This window comes from Paroedura picta, chromosome 11 (assembly GCF_049243985.1).
Source record: "Paroedura picta isolate Pp20150507F chromosome 11, Ppicta_v3.0, whole genome shotgun sequence".
Taxonomy (NCBI): Eukaryota; Metazoa; Chordata; class Lepidosauria; order Squamata; family Gekkonidae; genus Paroedura; species Paroedura picta.
In genome coordinates this window covers 17900579-17918397 of record NC_135379.1, presented here as the reverse complement: position 1 = coordinate 17918397, position 17819 = coordinate 17900579, and the positions used below count along the sequence as shown (strand labels likewise).

Below are 17819 nucleotides of genomic sequence, written 5' to 3'. Positions count from 1 at the left end.
ATCATCATGAACTTTTAGGTGCCAAACACAATGGTTCCATTTCTAAGGTTCATGTAATGGTATTACGCCCTCCCCTGGCATGTTAGAGACACCAAACTCACAGGGGATTTCCAGCTGACTCTTTTCAATCTGCCTTCCATGTTTGGTGAGGATTGGATTTATGGGGTCTGAATTACAGCCCCCCCCCAAAGTGCCACCAGTGCTTTCTGGGGAAATTACAGGTGCAAGTTCAGAAGGTTCAAGAGTGTGTAGAATGGATCATGTCCAAACTAGAGTCACCAATCTCACAGAAAATCTCCTCCTCAGGCTATCCTAGGTATCCTCCAAATTATGTGCAGATTTCACTCAGGCGGTCAGAGTTATGGCTCCCCAACGGAGATATCTCCAGAAAAGCCTTTGGAGAGTTCAGACACAGATTAAAAAGTATATAGAATGGATCCCTTGCATGCTACACACACCAAATATACAGGCAATTTCACCCTGTTGCCCACTCTTATATAATGTCTCCATGTTGGGGGCAGACTATATTTCAGGGGTCCCAATTACAGACTCCTAAAAATGTGTCTTTAGTGTTCACGCTGGAAAAGGCAGTTCTAGTTACAAGAGACTATGGAACGGCTCAGGAACAAGCAAGTGACACCAAACTCACATAGAAAATTCACCTGGGCAGCTCCCCCCTGCCAGACACTCGAAGCAAGGCAGACATCCCTCCCCCCGTGCTCACAGCACCCACCCCCAGTCTCCAGAGGTATGTTATGGAGGACAGAAAAGCAGCCAGCCCCAGAGTTTCCAAAGCTGGAGAATCCCCCCCCCCACACCCCACTTTGAAGTTTGGTAAACTTTTTAATTGAGCAGAGAGTGTCTAGAAATCTATAAATTCATGAACCATCATGGACCACTTGAAAGTTCGTGGAAGTTTATGCTGGTCACTCTGCCATTAACTTTGATTCAGGAACCATGAACTGCCCCAAATTTATGCCCCAAAACAGTATGGGAGTTGGTTCATGCCCATTCCTAGCTGAGAGGCAGTTATTACACAGTAGATTATTTATACTACAAGACGGGGAAATACAGGATAAGACCTTTTCTTATTGCTTGAGTCATTGCTAAATGCTTCTGCAATTCTGTAACTGATGTCTGTAACTTTCTTTTCCAGTTTATTTTTCATCAGATGAAAAGAAACTTTGTTATCAAATGGAAACACCGCTGATGCAATAAACAAGCTTGTGCAGAAAGATTAAAAATGTGTGTGTTACTTTTGCCATCTGATAAAATTATAACAAAAGCTTTTGGAGATTGCACTGGGCCAGAACCAGCGTAGCATTGTAGTACAGAAGAGATTGTGAATCAGGAAATCTCTGGATGAATTGTACCTGCCAGAAACCTACTAGATCAGCCTTTCTCAGCTTTTTTACCATTGAGAAATCCCTGAAACATTCGTCAGGCTTCAAGAAACCCCAGAAGTGGTGTGATCATACAGAATAGGGCTGGGAAGCATTGCTGTGTACATGCCCACCCAGGGCCCCTCCCCTTCCCGCCCCTTCCAGGCCCATCATTGGCCATTTTGGAAGGAAGGGTGGGTGGGTCAACATGACCATATATGGTCATATCACCCAATAAATGTTTAACAAAATTTAAAAATATTTTTAAAATTAATTAACCTACCCAATAAGGAAACCCTTCCAGGGCCATCAAGAAACCCCAGGGTTTCATGAAACCTTGGCTGAGAAAACCTGTACTCAATAGTTTTGGCCAAGCCATTCTTTCTCTCCACTTTTATTACCAGTTCTGCATTTGCAAAATAAAGATCCATCCTACAAACCTTTTGGGCAGATAACTGCACAACAAAGTGCTTTAAACATGTATATACTGTGAGGGTTGTCAACCTCCAAGTGGTGCCTAAAGATCTCCTGGGATTACAACTGGTCCCCAGGTGACAGAGATGGGCGTTTTCTATGGACACGGCTCCTTCCTACATGGAGGTTCGGCACCTCTTCCTTTCCTCTGTGTCTTCCCAGTTACTATGGTGGTTTGTTCCTCTTACAGATGAGCCTGAACAGTCAGCCTCTTTGAGCAAGGGCACTTCCAGCTGTCGCAGTGTCACATCAGCCTCCCCTGTTTTTGTTTAGTTGTTGCTGTTCATGTGCTAGACCAGTGGTCCCCAACCTTTATATCACCGGGGACCACTCAACGCTTGACAATTTTACTGAGGCCCGCTGCGGGGGGGAGTTTACTCCTCTACTCTCAACCACTGCCCTAATGCTCTCTGACTTTGGTCGCTATGGTAATGTTTAAACATCCCTTCAGCCGTCTGCAATCAAGTGAGCGCTCCTAAGTGCTGGGACTCCGGGGGGCGGGGATTCCGAGGCGGCGCTTCTGCTCAGGGAGGCGGGGTGGCTGGAGCAGGGGAGGGAGGCACAGCCGTTGGCATGCCAGCGAGCGCAGGCGCGGAGCTCTGAGCCTGCACATGTGCACCTGCCAGATCAGATTGTTGATGAAGTAAAGGGCCGGGGGGGGGGGAGAAGGCGTCCTTCATGGCCCACCTCCAATTAGTCGACGGACCACATGTGGTCCGCAGCCCACAGGTTGGGGATCGCTATGCTAGACCACTGGAAGAGGAGTTGGGCATCTGCATGTGTGAGGATGACCATATTGTCCCTGTAAAAACTGTGGATTGGGGGGAAGATTCACCCCAATATTTGGGCATTTACAGCTGCAAGCCAGTTTGTACAATTCTGCTGTTGATAAGGTGCCGGAAAATGGAGAGGAGTCAATTATTCCCCTCTGTAGCCAATTGCTTTCCATTTTCCTTCTCTCAATTTCCCACTGCCTATCAACAGCATACGTTTCATGAACCAGTTTGCAGTTGCCAATGTCCAAACACTGAGGTGAATCTTTGAGTGGAAGGCTTTCCCCCAGTGCTTAATGTTCAGTCACGTATACGGCTCTAGCAGGCTGAGGTTTGTCACAGTCCCCACTAGGAATGAAAGTGCTAATAAATAGCCCAAGCTACTTTCATGAACCAGTAATCAGTGCTTTCCTGAACCAGATTTCGTTAGATCCTAAAAGCACTGGATTTGTGTACAGAGACTAACCATGTCTAACACCTTATTTGTGCTTGCACAGCTGTAACCTCCAAATATTACTGTTTCGAGCATGGGCATGAAGTGAACATCACCTTCTTCCCTAATTTTCTTCGCAAGCCCTGCAGACAAGTACTTTGCGGTGCAATCCTAAACTGACTGGCCTCCTCCTAAGCAGACTGGGTTTCCGGACATAGTGTGCCTGTGTGCTTTTGCCCTGCCACCATCACGTTTACATCAGGCTGCAGGAACCCATAGTGCTTTCTGTTGCTTGCGCTGCAATACACAATTGCTATCCCTTTGCACTTCATCAAAGGCAAATAGACACCATTTTCATCTTCATCCTGCGTGCCAATCGCAGCTCAAGCATTCTGGCCACATGGAAGAAATATTCACGGTAGCAAAACAAAAGTAGTGGATTCAATGCCGCTTTCCCACCAAACTGAACCCTGGTGTGGTTTGCTCGGCGGGCAGTAATGACGCTGCAATGCTGTACTGGCAGATACAGAAACTGGGAATGTTTCGACTTAAATAGGCACTGATGACTAAACCTCTCCTGACTCCTCCGTGCTAGCCACAAAGGCATGCTTTATTTATTCAAAACGGGCCAGGCCAGTGGAAAACTCATGCTGTGCAAACCAGACCTGCGGATCTCCCTCACTCAGAACTCCTGCATCAACCCGTTAGACAGAAACACACACACACACGCTACAAGTCACTGTCTTAATGCTCTGCATTTCAAATATCTGTTGAGCATCGATGGAAATCATTAGGAGTGAGCCTAGTTCCTGTGGCCAGCACCTCCTCCTCCTCCTCCTCACCCCAGTCCTATGGCCTGGGTAGCTAAGGCATTCCCTCCTCCACCTTTTCCTTTGCTTTGGCTTATATTCACCATGCAAAATGCCCCAGTGCCCACACGGCCCACACAGAATATAGTTCTTTATAGCAGCAGAAATGTACACGAGAGCCAAACAATGGGGTATGGCTGGAGTATGTGGTAGTTCCTACACCATCCCCAGCAGTTCCAGTCAAGTTGTATCTCTGGAATAAGAGGTGACTTTGCCGTCATGGAGACCAAAAGCATCGCCATGGGCACCTGTTACCTCTGCAATGTGAACACCCAATTGCCACCCCCCCCCAAATATATCCAGAGGCTATCATATTGCCTGGGTTCTTTATCTATCACTGAGAAGCATTTGCAGCTATGATTGGCAGCTGGTGAATAAAGGGAAATTACTGGACCCAGGTTCATCTGGATCCAGATGCATCTCTAGACCTTTTTTCCCTCCTGTTTATTAATAGCAATGGCATTCGAAGCAAGATGGCTTAAAAAGGAAATATTCATCCTGTCCTGCTCTTGAAAAGCATATATCGCAGGGGACTGGGATTAATTGGTTGTAGTCCCAGTCCTGATCCCAACACACACAGGTTCCCCCTTGCCTACACAGCTGCTGGTAGGTGCCAGCAGCACTTCTTCCCTGGTTGTTACAAGGCTAAGCTAGCTTTCCACTAATCAAAGACAGGAAACCGAAAGCAGATGTTAACTTAATCATATTATGACACAGAGAAGGAACGTCCGTTTGGGGGAGGAAACGATAACAGGCAAAATATAAAAAATGATAAAACCCATTTTCCTTCTTATTGTTATACGCGAGGTTGGTGGGATGCCTGACCGAAGTGCGGAATCCACTGTTGCTTCAACCCGAATACTGAATATCTGAAGAAGCATTTGCAAACGTTTACTGAAAGGTCTCCAAATGCGGGAAGTGTTAGGAACCAATTTCTCCTGACTGCATTTTGTCTGCTAACATCAGGAGTAATTCCTCCTCCCCGCCTTAAAAATAGAATTTCATTTAGATATTGGCTGTAATATAAGAAGGATTTTACGCAGCAAATGAAGGCTCCAAAAATTGGAGAACAGACACACCTCTCCCTGTGGACTTTCATACACTGCAGGACTGTGCCCTGGGCAGCAAAAATGTTTCAGGCGGTTCTAAACCAAAGGAACATTTGTGGTGGCTGCACAAACAGCTGCACTCAAGATGCATCTCCTGGGGCTGAATTACATACACAGTTGGGTCAAAGCTCCTTCTAGTCCTTTTTGGAAATGCCTACCATGTATTTTTAAAACGACGAGAAAAAAAAAACTCCCAAAGAGATCTCTGGTTTCATTTTTACAGCATATTAAAGGTCTTGGAGTTCCCCTGGAAAGTACATAGGATGTCTGCCGACCCAAGTCGGAGTTGCTTGGAAACTGTATAACAAACAGAAGGACCAAGGGGCATATGATTAGTGGCCACATCTCCCTTTGCCTGGAATGTTCACATGAAACTGGGGATTGTGCAAAATAGTGATCTGCAAAAAAAAAAAAAGAAGAAGAAGAAGACCTTAGGCCTATTTTAGGAAGCAGCCGGTGAGCTGCAGCTCAGCTACTCCGAGGCAGTGGCTCCTAAATTCAAAGGCCGTCCTGGATAGTGACCAAAGGTGGAGAGTGACAAAGGAAGACTCTAAAAGAGGGGTAGTCAAACTGCGGCCCTCCAGATGTCCGTGGACTACAATTCCCAGAAGCCCCTGCCAGCAAATGCTGGCAGGGGCTCCTGGGAATTGTAGTCCACGGACATCTGGAGGGCCGCAGTTTGACTACCCCTGCTCTAAAACATAGGGAGACTTCCACAAAATGGAGAACTTGAGAAAGAAAGTTACGGATGTACACCAGCTTCTTTCATTTCCTTCACTCCTGTTTAGCTCAGTGGCGGCAGACACCAAAAGCAGCACAGGGTGCAGGATGAACTCCGTAAACGAGGAGGTTTCTCAGTGGGTAGGAGCTGAAATGCGATATGAATAGTGATAATACCACCAGCTAAGGGAGGCATTAGCACATCATTCAAGGCTTTGTTGCAACATCATGCAGAATTTGCCTTGCCGCCAAGCACTGTAGAGCTCCATATCTATTGCTTTCGCAATGCATTTCAAAATCGGGTCTACGAAACCCTAAAAGAACTTGCATATTCAAGGACCCAAACATCAGGCAAGATGGAAACCTGGTCATTGATTGCTAAAGCATGTACTGCAGCAGCAGGAATACAGCAGTGCGGGGGGGGGGGGGTAGTTGAAGGGAGGGAGGAAACACTAATCCGAGCCTAAAGAATTTAGGGAGGGCAAAGGTTGCGGGAAAGACAGAGAAGAGCCTTTCCTGATTGGGCAGGCCTTGGAAACTATTTAAAAGTGCAGAAAAGAAAGATAAGGTAAGACTGCTGAGGGGGGTGATGTCATCCGTCTGCAAAGAGAAAAGGCACTTCTTTTCCTTCTTTTGTGTGGCTCTCCGATGACATCACCTCATAGTCCTGGGATCTTAGCCCCGTTGTGCAGGAACACTTCCCCTGCTGGGCTTCAGCTAAAGAACGAAAGAACGGCCTCCCTTCACATAAGTCAGTCTCATGTTCTTTTTCTCTCAGTAATGCTGCGGGGACCCCCACACCCACCGGCTCTCTGCATTCTAAACTCCTCAAATGTCTGGCCAGAGGGAGGGCGGGAGGGGGGAGGGAGGGAGAGAGTATCCTTTGGGAATCTGCCAAATGATTGCAGTCTGAACGCCCGTGTGGAGGAATTTTCATTCAAACAATTCCAGCTGCTGTGCCGTGCTCTGAGACATCGGCTGATAAGGCCGCTGTGGCTCTTTAAGAGCAATTTTGAGGCCCATACTAGCTGAGAGATGCAAAACGCCACAGGTTTTTAATTTCACTGGTTTATTTGTTTAATCTACGTACAACCTTTCTCCCAAAAGCACCTTACATCAGTGGTCCCCAACCTTTTTCTCACCGGGGACCGGTCAACGCTTGACAATTTTACTGGGGCCCGGGGGGGGGGGGGGGTTAGTCTTTTGCTGAGGGACGTCACCACCGCTGCCTGAGCCCCTGCTCCGCTTGCTTTCCTGCTGGCGCCCCTGACTTCCCACCACCCGCTGGGGGGCACTGCCAGCAGCAGCTGCGTAGTGCCAAACCGAGGGGGAGCCCCAGCCATGGCGGCTGCTGGAGAGCACCAAAGGTGAGCTGGTGGCAGAGTGGCAGGGCAGCCCTCCGAGGCAGCAGCTGGGGAGGAGGACGAGGAGAAGCCTTTTCCATCATGGTGGGACTTTCTGTTTGCACTGAGGCTACAGTTGACTTAATGGTGACTCCTGCGGGGTTTTCAAGGCAAGAAATGTTCAGAAATAGTTTTCCTTTGACTTCCTTGGTGGCCTTTCAGCCAAATACCAACCAGGGCAAGCCCTGCTTAGTTGTTGAGATCTAACAAGAGTAGGCTTTCCCGGGCTTCCTAGGTCATGGCATCAAGAGTATAGGGCAGATTAAAGTTGCTAGCATTTCAGCAGGACCCTGTTGCTGTGCCTTTCATAGCCACTTCATGTGCACACATTAGCAAGTAACAATGTTAATCTCCATGCGGTACAACCCTTAATCACTGAGTTTTAGAGATTTTTCTGTGACGCATTAATCAGTTGGTCTATGTGATTGTTTTCCAGATCCTTTGCCAACCCTACTAGGCTTTCTGCCACACCATCAGAAGCAACAGAGAATATTCTACATTTTTGTAAATTCTTCAATTATTTCTTCATGACTTCTGCTAATGTACCATTTGAGATGCTTCCCCCCTCCCCCCGTACTCCCCTTGGTCCTGATCTAGAATCCTTAAGGGATTCCTAGGCATGAAGGGGCCCAATCAGATTTCCAAAATGAAACAACCCAAGAGAGCCACTATCTGTCTTGCTAGGGAAATGTACATGTAGCTCATCAGTACAGGAATGGTATCGCCAGTTTGGCAAACAGTGGCTTGCCACATCAGTAATATGTCATCGGGCCTTTGCTCTACACACATAGCAATCCTGCCTAAATTAAGTTCCAAACACAGAACTCCTGGATCAACATCTGGTTAAACACCTACCTGTGATGTTAGCTTGATAGATAGATAGCAGTTGCCTAAGGTTCCAGAGCAAATTTTATGGTTTAGCTGGGATTTGAACTGGGATGTCTCCTGTGTCCAAACCCAACACTCGACTTACTGCACCACAAGGACTATTTCAAGGGTTGTTGGATCTTAGCTTCCACAGAGTTTGGCCAGGCTCATTCCTAATAAGCAGATTTAGGATCATAGCCTGCTGTGAACATTTACTCAGAGTTAAGTCTCACTAACCTCAGTGGAGCTCATTCACAAATTAAGTGGAAACAGGACTGTGGTGGATCATTTAATTCAGTGCAACTTACTTCCGAGAAAATGTGCATCAGATTGGACCATCAGGCGGCTAGGTTTCCTTTAAATAAATGTTTCCAGGATTGTGATTTTGGTCCACTCGGTTGATTTGTGGAGGGAACAGTATGAAGAATAACCCTGCATAAGAAATTGAAGGTAGCTCACCATTCATCTGCCACAGTATCTGGAACCCAGAAGATTCGCCTATGCTGTCAGAAGAGAACACAACGTGTAGACTAGAACTCAGGGTTCCTCCAGATGGGAGATCCGTGCTGCCACAGAAAGTGCCGATCAGGCTGGACTGGTTATTAGGGCCATCATAAAGCTGGAATCCATCAAAAGAGAACACAACAGTCATTAATTTATTCATATAAAGCCAAGCATTTACTCATCTTCCCACTGAACATTTCAATACCCAAGGCTGAATTTTTAAGATATAATATCTCTTGGATATTATCCAAATATGTTAGACTTAATGTGGTTGATTTGAATAAGACATGTAGCCACTAATGTTCTTTGGGCAGCATGGCTAGTCCATGGAAAAGTGTCTTATGGCAGTTATCATCAAGATGCCCAATAGCAAAAATTTCCCATATAAATTGAGTATGTGTTTGGTCAGGAAGGTTTTGTAACCCCCTCTACTGCTTGGAGAGCATACAAAACCATCTGCTGAATCTGTCGTAAGGTCCCATCAAGGCCAGCATCCTGTTGCCAACTGTTCATAACAGAGTGAACTACCAGAGTGCTGCTTTTGTAAATAAAGCAGGGAAGGCATGCTTGATTAAGCTTGATTTAAAAAATGGGAAATACTTAAACTTTTAAAGCTTAAAACTTAACAGGGCTTGTTAGGAGTTATCTGAGTTTAACTCTACATTAGCTGCATAAGAATTGATATTTATACTTGACGTTTGCAAAAATCTGGATTCTCTCTGTTCGTTCTGCCCTCGTCTACCACTCATGTGTTTCTGACTCATGAAACATGACTTTTGGATGCAGTCCAGCGAATACTTGGCATAGAAATCATGTTTGAACATCTCCATCACTAAGTTGCTGGAATGTCTTTTTCAGAAGTTCAACAGAAACGTCTTTGGTTTGGGACATGTTAGTCAGAATTGTGGTGGGGTGAGGGTGCACAATGTCACACACATTTTCACTCTCCTTTTTAAGTGACCTCTTTTCCCATCACTTTGCAAAGGCCTTCAAGTGTTCTTAAAGGAGTGGAGATTGGCGGGACGGAGCAAAGCTTCTCTATTGCCCAGGCAACAGGACCAACACTTCCTCACCCTGATCTAGTGGTGCATATTTGACTACTTACGGCTTTTGCACTCCTATTGAAGCATTTTTCCCACAACTCCCACCATGTTCCATGCCCTGCTCGCATGAACAGAGCATACAGTTGACAAAGGGATATTGCTAGCCTGAAGACTTGCTAAAACACAATCCTCTTTCAACACTGCAAATACATTTCTCAACTCATCTGGCTTTGTGGCTAGCAAAGTTATGCCAGCTAGGGTTATATGCTGATTTTGTGTCTTAATCTGATTATAATTTGTGTGTGTGTGTATATATATATATATATATATATATATATATATATATATATATATATATATATATATATATATATATATATATATATATATATATATATATATATATATATATATATATATTTGCATTTTTAAAAGGATTTGCCCCAAGAATCAAAATCTCAGGAAGCTAGAACTTAAGTAACAGTTATATAGATAACATTTCAGCATATAAAATCTATTTTGCCGACAATATATTTGAGTATTTGGGAATATTAATTTGCTTTCTGGAAAACCCTTGCGATACAGACATTTTATATGTTCAATTTCTTTGATACACTGTTCTCAGCCAGGAAAAAGAGTTCCCAAAATAAAAGAAAAAAAGAAGAACCATTGCTTGAGAATATTGGATGCATTTCTGCACGGAGGCCGCCTATACTCAAGCTGATTGCATCCTACTGATCTTGTTGAGAACATAACGTATCTGAAATACCTATTGACGATCTCTCTAGGTAACAAGTTACAAGGCCAACAACAGTTGGTAGCAGTAATATTTAGCTAATTCTGGAAAGCCAAACAGAACTGCACAATTATTTTCCTAAGCATGATTTCATCAAGCAGGAGTTGTTTACACTCAGCTGACAGCAGTGATTTCCCATTTCTACGTCATTCCTATGAAAACAAACATACCGTTTTTTCAAATACACAGATAATGGTTGCCCTAGAAACCACTTCACATAATACCATTTCCAATTGGATTTGAGTAGGGCATATTTTTCTCAGGAAATCCAAGTGGCTAGACAGCTGGAACTGTTTGACAGGAGAGGCCACAGCTAGAGTTACAGGTGTTGGTAAATGTGCAGTACAGAAAAGAACAGCTGAATGTTTTCATTAAGAATTTCGAACATCTCAGGCAAACATCTCAGGCATTGTTCTGCCCTTAAAAATGCACTGCCAGGAACCTACACAAGTGAATTATGTTCTTCTGGTGCAATATCACTTTTTCAAGAAATGTCCATATCCTGTATATCTTATGCATAGGACTGGCTTGCCTTTTATTTATGTAGGAAGCCTCACACCTTTAAGTGGGAAAAATGAAGACCTGCCTTCTAAAGGTTGCCTTCTAAACTTCCCAGAATGAATGCTACAAATATATGTGGACTACTCCCTCATTTTGTTTGTTTGTTCTTGGAAATCGGTAACCTTATTGACGATAAGAAATGGTATATGAGAGCAGCTGGGGAAGACGTTCATTTGCTGTGTTTAGGATGGCAGCCTATTTGGTAGTGGTGGGGTAAACTTGTTTTGGAAGAGCTAACTGCATTTTTTAATTGGTGCATTGTACTGTTTTTATCTTGTTAATGGATAATTCTGTCTCCTGTCCTTGCAACCTATGGTTACAATAACTGCACAAAGCTTTTAATAATTAAATTTTGTGCAGTACTGGTTTTTCCCCAGAAATTTAAACCCCTGATTTCATCTGACCTTTCTCCTCTAATTTTAATAAAATATTTTGTTATTTTTGAATTTCAAAATCCCTCAAGGGACGTTTAAGTGGGCTCCTGATCCTTTCTTTGAGTTCCTAGTTTGAGCCAACAGCCAAAATTTTGTACTCTGACAGGGTGAGACAGCCAGAGTTCTTCAGTAAAAAAGAAGACATATTACTTCAGGGCTGCTCAGTCAGTAAAGGGAAAGAAAAATGAAGGAAAAATCTTGCCTCTGAGGGAGGGAAATGGATGGGGTTGTCACATTCCTTTACTAGTTGAAAAATATAACATGTATCATTTATAACTTATTTAGGATACACAATTGCACTATATGACATATTTATGGAATTTAAAATATAAATATATTCATATTGCATAAGAAAACTGCAAGTATGTCAGAAAAAGAAAAAGTTGCACTCTGAAAGAGACAGCAAAAGAGTTGCAAACTACTTCACTCTGTGCTAGCATAGTACACATCTTTGAATTTTGCCATCTGAGAATTAAGAAAAAATAAAAGATGAAAGTTTTGGAGTAAAGAAAGAAAGTCTGTTATTTGGGCAAAAACCCTCATAGAGCTAGCATTTTTGGATATTGAAGCCACTGAAATATTTAAACATAGCTTGCTAATTACTGTTGCCAAAAAATACATTTCAACAAAAATCCTGGAAATATTATATATTTCTACGTATAAGAATTTTTTCCCATTGCTTCTGAAAATTTCCCAATTTGTACATTAGAAGGAAGTTCATGGTGGTGTTTCACAACCCACTATGAACACAGGTCATGGCTCAAATATTAGGAATTCTAGCTGACAATCTCTCATAAAACTTACTTTTTAAAAAGAAAGCAATACCTTTACAGTAACTGCGTGCTGCAATGTTGAACATTGCTGCAGGGAAAAAGTGGGATCACGAGACACCATGAAAGTGGCTTGTTGTCCTACTCATGCACTCCACTTGCTCTTTGGGTTGCCAGCAGGCCAGGAGAAAGAGGCAAGCCCCTTTAAATGGTGGCTTAACAGGATGTACTTTACTGGTGAGGTTACAGGCATGCCATGAAAAACTTCACTAGCCCATTCCCTCACATCAAGCCTCTGATAAAGGGACAGGTAGGATTGCCCACTGTGGGCTGGAAAATTCCTGGAGGCTGTAGGGGTAGAGCCAGGATAGAGCAGGATTTGAGTCAGGGAGGGGCCTCAATGGAGTATAATGCTATTGACCTTCAACTCACTATACAGGTGCAAAAGAACACAGGAACCTTTTAAAAAGAAAGTAATTACCATCTAACAGTTCTACCCTTCTAGGGATTTCAGTGGATTAAGAAGAGTAGATTTCTTTTGAAGATTGCACTGTTAATTTTCTCCTCTTTTTATTTTCCCGGTCACGGTTTCTTTGGATGATTAAATCAACGGTGGCTGGGAAACTTCAGGGATTCATGAATGAAATAGATTGCTTGGATTCATTCCAATATGGTTTCAGATGAACAAGGGCATATGATCCTGTTAATTCTCCTAGACCTCTTGGCATTTTTTGATACCATTGATCATGAGATCCTTCTGGACTGCCTTAAGCACTGGGACGAGGAGACAGTGTTCTGCAGTGGTGCTGGGGCCTACTGCTTCACCCCTTGGCTTTCCAGATTCTACACAATACTCATTCCCCATGCTGTTCAACATCTATATGAAGCCTCTGGGAGATGTCATCCAGACATTTGGGCAGACTTGCCACCAATATGCACTCAAGTTAGAATTGTAAATGACCCAAGTGCCTTAAAGGTAAATTTCCGGTGCACACTGGCACAATCCAGAAAACAGCCAGGTTAGGGAAGGATGCTTAATCTTTCCGAGCCTGCATGGGATTGTCCATTATTACATCTCCATTGCACTAAAACCATAGCTATTGACCTTCAACGGGTGCAAAAGAAAACAGGAACCTTTTCAAAAAATGGTAATAACACTACCATCTAACAGTGTATTCCTACGGAGAGTTACACTCTTCTAGAGATTTCAATGGATTAAGAAGTGTGGAATTCCATTTAGGATTGCACTGTTAGTTTCATCTTCTGTTTATTTTCTGGGTGCATTTAAATAGACCATGCAGACATGGTACGACCTATAATTTTCTCTCACTCATCCGGAGTTGTATAATAAAAATGCAATATGTGACAGAGCAAAGATTGCAAACAATTGCAGTTTTAGAGTAATTTGTTAACATGATCTTGCATCACAATGACCCATTATGCACAGGGGTTTTAGCGCACATTCGGGGTGGAATGGCGGCGACTAAAATCACGGATAACGCACGGAGCCGGCTGCAACCGGCTGCAGCTTCAGTGCATGCCGCCGAAAAAGCCGCGTCAGTGAAACGCGGAAGAAAGCGCAGCTTCCGGGTGAGCGGGGCGCAACCAGAAGTGGTGCCGGGATCGCCGCGTGCATAATCGGTTACTCTGGGTTTTGCCGCCGTCGCGCCCCGCCCCGTGTATAACCGGTATGCGTCGCGTCTTCCCCCTCCGCGTTTTCCATGTGACCCAAAATCGCCGTTTCGGCGGCCGTGCATAATGGGCCCATGTCTATATTACTGTTAACAGAACAGAAGGGATAGACCCCTCTTTAAAATTCTGGGAACTTTACAGATGGGGTGCCAGTAGAGGCAGCAAGTAACAATGAAGCCAGAGGCACAAAATTTCATTCAGTAGCTGGCACCCAATGAAAGGCAGAAAAACCAGCTCTTGGGTCCTACAGTGTTTGCAACAGAACCAGTCCTTGATCCAACCCATTATTTTGGAATGTCTGGAGTCCATTCAGTAATGCAATTCCAAACTTTTGTACTAGTTTGGCAGGACAAAGGGTTCTCTGAGAGAAAAAGAACCAGGCGTTGTTTAGCTATATACATCTATGGGGCCAGAAACATGAAATTCTGCAGCTAGTTTGGTATTTGAGGCATCAAGGCACTTACTGATGAGATTCATCAAGACTTATTTCTCAGAGCCAACTTGCAAACACAAAAAAGGGAGCGCTGAATTCCATATATTGATCCTTGACAGTTGCACAGTTGTATTTAGCAGCCTTTCTGAAGCACAAAGAGTCACATTGCTGATTGCTCTGAGCTGACCGGGTGTGGCAGCTGAGGAAATATGCAACTAAAAATAAATGATTAGTCACTGAGGCTCTGCAAGCCTAGGAGAAACCCCATCCTATGGTGGCATCTTGAAGCAGTTAGTCATCTGAGGGTTATTGAAATTAGAGGCTGTCTCGCTCTTTCACCATTTTCGTTTCCAGTCTGTTTTTAAGTTCTGCTTTTCAGCCTGCCTGATCAAAAACATCTTAACCATTTCAGGTTCCGAAGCATGGGGGCGGTCTTGTGACAAATCCAAACAGGAGCATCAGGCGTCACAACTTGCCGATCAGTTGGCTGATTTGACCTCCCACGATTAGAATATCAATAGGATTAAACTTCATAACTAAGGAAGAGAGTCAGATGGATGACCTTGGCCTTCAGCTTAGTCCAGGGGTAGTCAAACTGCGGCCCTCCAGATGTCCATGGACTACAATTCCCAGCGAATGCTGGCAGGGGCTTCTGGGAATTGTAGTCCATGGACATCTGGAGGGCCGCAGTTTGACTACCCCTGGCTTAGTCGATGTTAAAATCCCTGAGCTGCCCTTTGCTCTTCTCCCTTTTGTACTAGGGACAGCTTTAAGATAATTGGAGACAAAGCCATTTAGTACTAACTCCTCCTGAAACCAGGTCTCTTGGAATAGAAGGATATAAAATGTTTCCACATAAGTTGTAAATGTGATATCTCTAGCTTCAGTAGGCCATCCTGCAATATTCCACCAGAGTAGCTTAATTCTAGAAGGATCAGAACAGCATGTTTCCACTGAAAATTGTCACAAGGGATCTGTTGTTAAGCTATACCCTGGAGATACCAGATCGCTAATGTCAGCAGCTTCTACCAATTTTTAACCCTGTCATTTTCTCCCTGAGGTTTTGGAATAGTTCACAGAGGCAGCTCTGAAATGAGTGTGCTATAGTAATTGATGCTTTTGGACACATAAAACAGTTTCTAGATGTGAGAGCCGAGCTGCACATGAAAAGCCCCCAACATGTAATTTAGCAGCAAAAAGAAACCGAAGGGGGGGGGGGATGGTGCTGGGAAATGGCAGGTTCAAATCTTCCTCTGCACCACATTCATGATTGACAATCTCCTCCTCCCAAGCACCAGCTGCTTCTGGAAGGGAAGACGATTTAGGGCAGGAGGAACACCTTTATCAGTTAAGCTGAACATTTACTTTTCTCATTCTCTTGCAGGTATAAAGTTTAAGCATGGCCAGAGGTGTAGGCTCTTGCCACTTTGGCTGTTAGCCCTTTGGATGAGCCAAGGGTTCCCAGACCACCCAGTAGGGGCCCTGCCCCCCCCCAGCTGCTAATCAGTTCACTGGCATCAGACAGGGAGTGATATAATCAGACTAAAACTCTATGGTTGAAACCATTTTTCCACAGAGTTTTTCCTTCCCAAATACCAGACATTGCTGGTCTGATTATGATACTTCCTGTAGAACTACACTGATTTCGATTTTGGGTACTTTAAATTTTCTCTCTGCAGCATGCATGATTGATTCATGGTGACCCTACCTTTTCCCCGCGGTATCCTGGAGTGGATATAAGCCCTGATAGTTCAAAAAATGACATGAGTAAATGTGCAGATTTTTGCTTTAAAAAAAAATTAACTCACTGCTACGTGCTTCAGAGCAAAGCAATCTTCCCTGATTGGCCAGGGCATCAGTTCAAAGACTTCCGGGTTCCCAGTTGCAAGGCTTCCCTTAAAGTGACTGTGCTTCAGAAGCCCTAACTTCTCTCAGCAGAGATTTGCCTCTTGTTATTTCCTTCTCCCCTGCTGTCTCCAATCCTCTCCCCCCACCCTTTCAAGAAAAGAAAGAGACTCCTGCTGCAATTGGCACCCCTCCCCATTCTGAGCTTCCCCAATCAAGTGTAGATCACTATCTGTTTCAACTGGGGGGGTGGGGAATAGAGGAAGACCCGAGTTCAAATCGATCTGAATTCAGCAGGATCCACAATGGAAAAAACAAAGTAAGAGCAAGATCAGCCTAGGTTTCACCAAAAAAATACATTCTTGTTTTATTTGCTGTTGGTTTTATACTGTATTTTAAAGAAGTGTTGTAAGCTGCTCTGTGTCCCTGTGTAGAGTCTATATTAGCCCTCTCTCCCTTCCTGTAATTTGCAGATTAATTGCATATAAGGAACCCCGTGTCCTTTAGTGTCCCTAAAATGGCTTGAGCTTCTCACAACATGGATGTAGTAAAAACAAGTCTAAAAGGTAATGAAAGGAATTTGGATAGGTCCAGATATGATCTGAGGCTCAGGGAAGAACTTAGAAGCCATTGCCTGCCTCTGCAAAATGTTCTTTAACACACTTCAAATAATTACACCGCTTCTCTTTACTAACTGAACTAAATATCTGTGTTTTTAAAAATCAGAATTGTGTTTCATGTTGGTCAGTGCCTCTTGAGGAGTCTTTGCAAAAACCTAGTGATGAAACTAATTTCTGCAAAATTGCCCCTGCTCTTTGAACTTTAATTATTACAGAGTATTACACAGTATTCTCCATTGTACTCAGGGAGAAATTAGTTCCTTTGCAATGGTGTATTGCTCCAAAAGCAGAGAGCCAGCATGGTGTAGTAGTTAAGAGCAGCAGCCTCTAATCTGGAGAACTGGGTTTGATTCCCTACTCTTCCTCCACATGCCACCATCCGGGTGACCTTGGGCCAGTCACAGTTCTCTCAGAACTCTCTCAGTCTCACTTACCTCACAGGGTGTCTGTTGTGGAGATAGGAAAGGAAAGTGGTTGTAAGCCGCTTTGAGATTCCTTCAGGTAGTGAAAACCAGAGTATAAAAATCAACTCTTCTCTTTTTATTTCATAGCTCTAAGTCCAACAAAATCCAGTGTATTTACACATGAGATATTCAGGGACACAATAGCTTTAGAATTCCACAGGACCTCGTTATTACTATGTATTTTAAAACTATAATAAATATGTAATGTCTAACAGGGAATAAAAAATATCCATGGAGTTTGGGACCTGTGTTGGGGAACCATAATTGGCCACCATTTTGAGATATACATTTTTTCTTCATACTCTATGTACTTGGCTGAATTATGTGTTTCACCGACATGTACCAGTCCTGGGCTTCTGCAAGAAGTGTGAAGTGAAATGGCTTATAGCTTCCTGGGGTTGTATCGAGGCTTCAACTGTCCATAAACCCTGGTGAGAGGCAGAGTCCCACGTTGACTGATTTTTGCTCTCAGCTTTGATGTTCATCATAGCTTCATCATAAAATCATACAGTTGGAAGCCATACAGGCCATCTAGTCCAACCCCCCAGTTCAATGCAGGATCAGCCTAAAGCATCCATGATAAATACCTGTCCAACCCCTGCATGAAGACTGCCATTGGGTGGGAGC

At 43.9% G+C, this 17819-nt stretch overlaps 1 protein-coding gene across 1 annotated transcript in view; it reads right to left on the bottom strand.

Annotated features, from left to right (window-relative positions):
- The window catches only part of CUBN (cubilin), a 137029-nt gene that overhangs the window by 82012 nt on the left and 37198 nt on the right, over positions 1–17819 (bottom strand). Inside the window, exon 28 of the mRNA XM_077303068.1 lies at positions 8490–8649. Coding sequence (XP_077159183.1) covers positions 8490–8649 — 160 coding nt within the window. The remainder of the gene's footprint in view (positions 1–8489; positions 8650–17819) is intronic.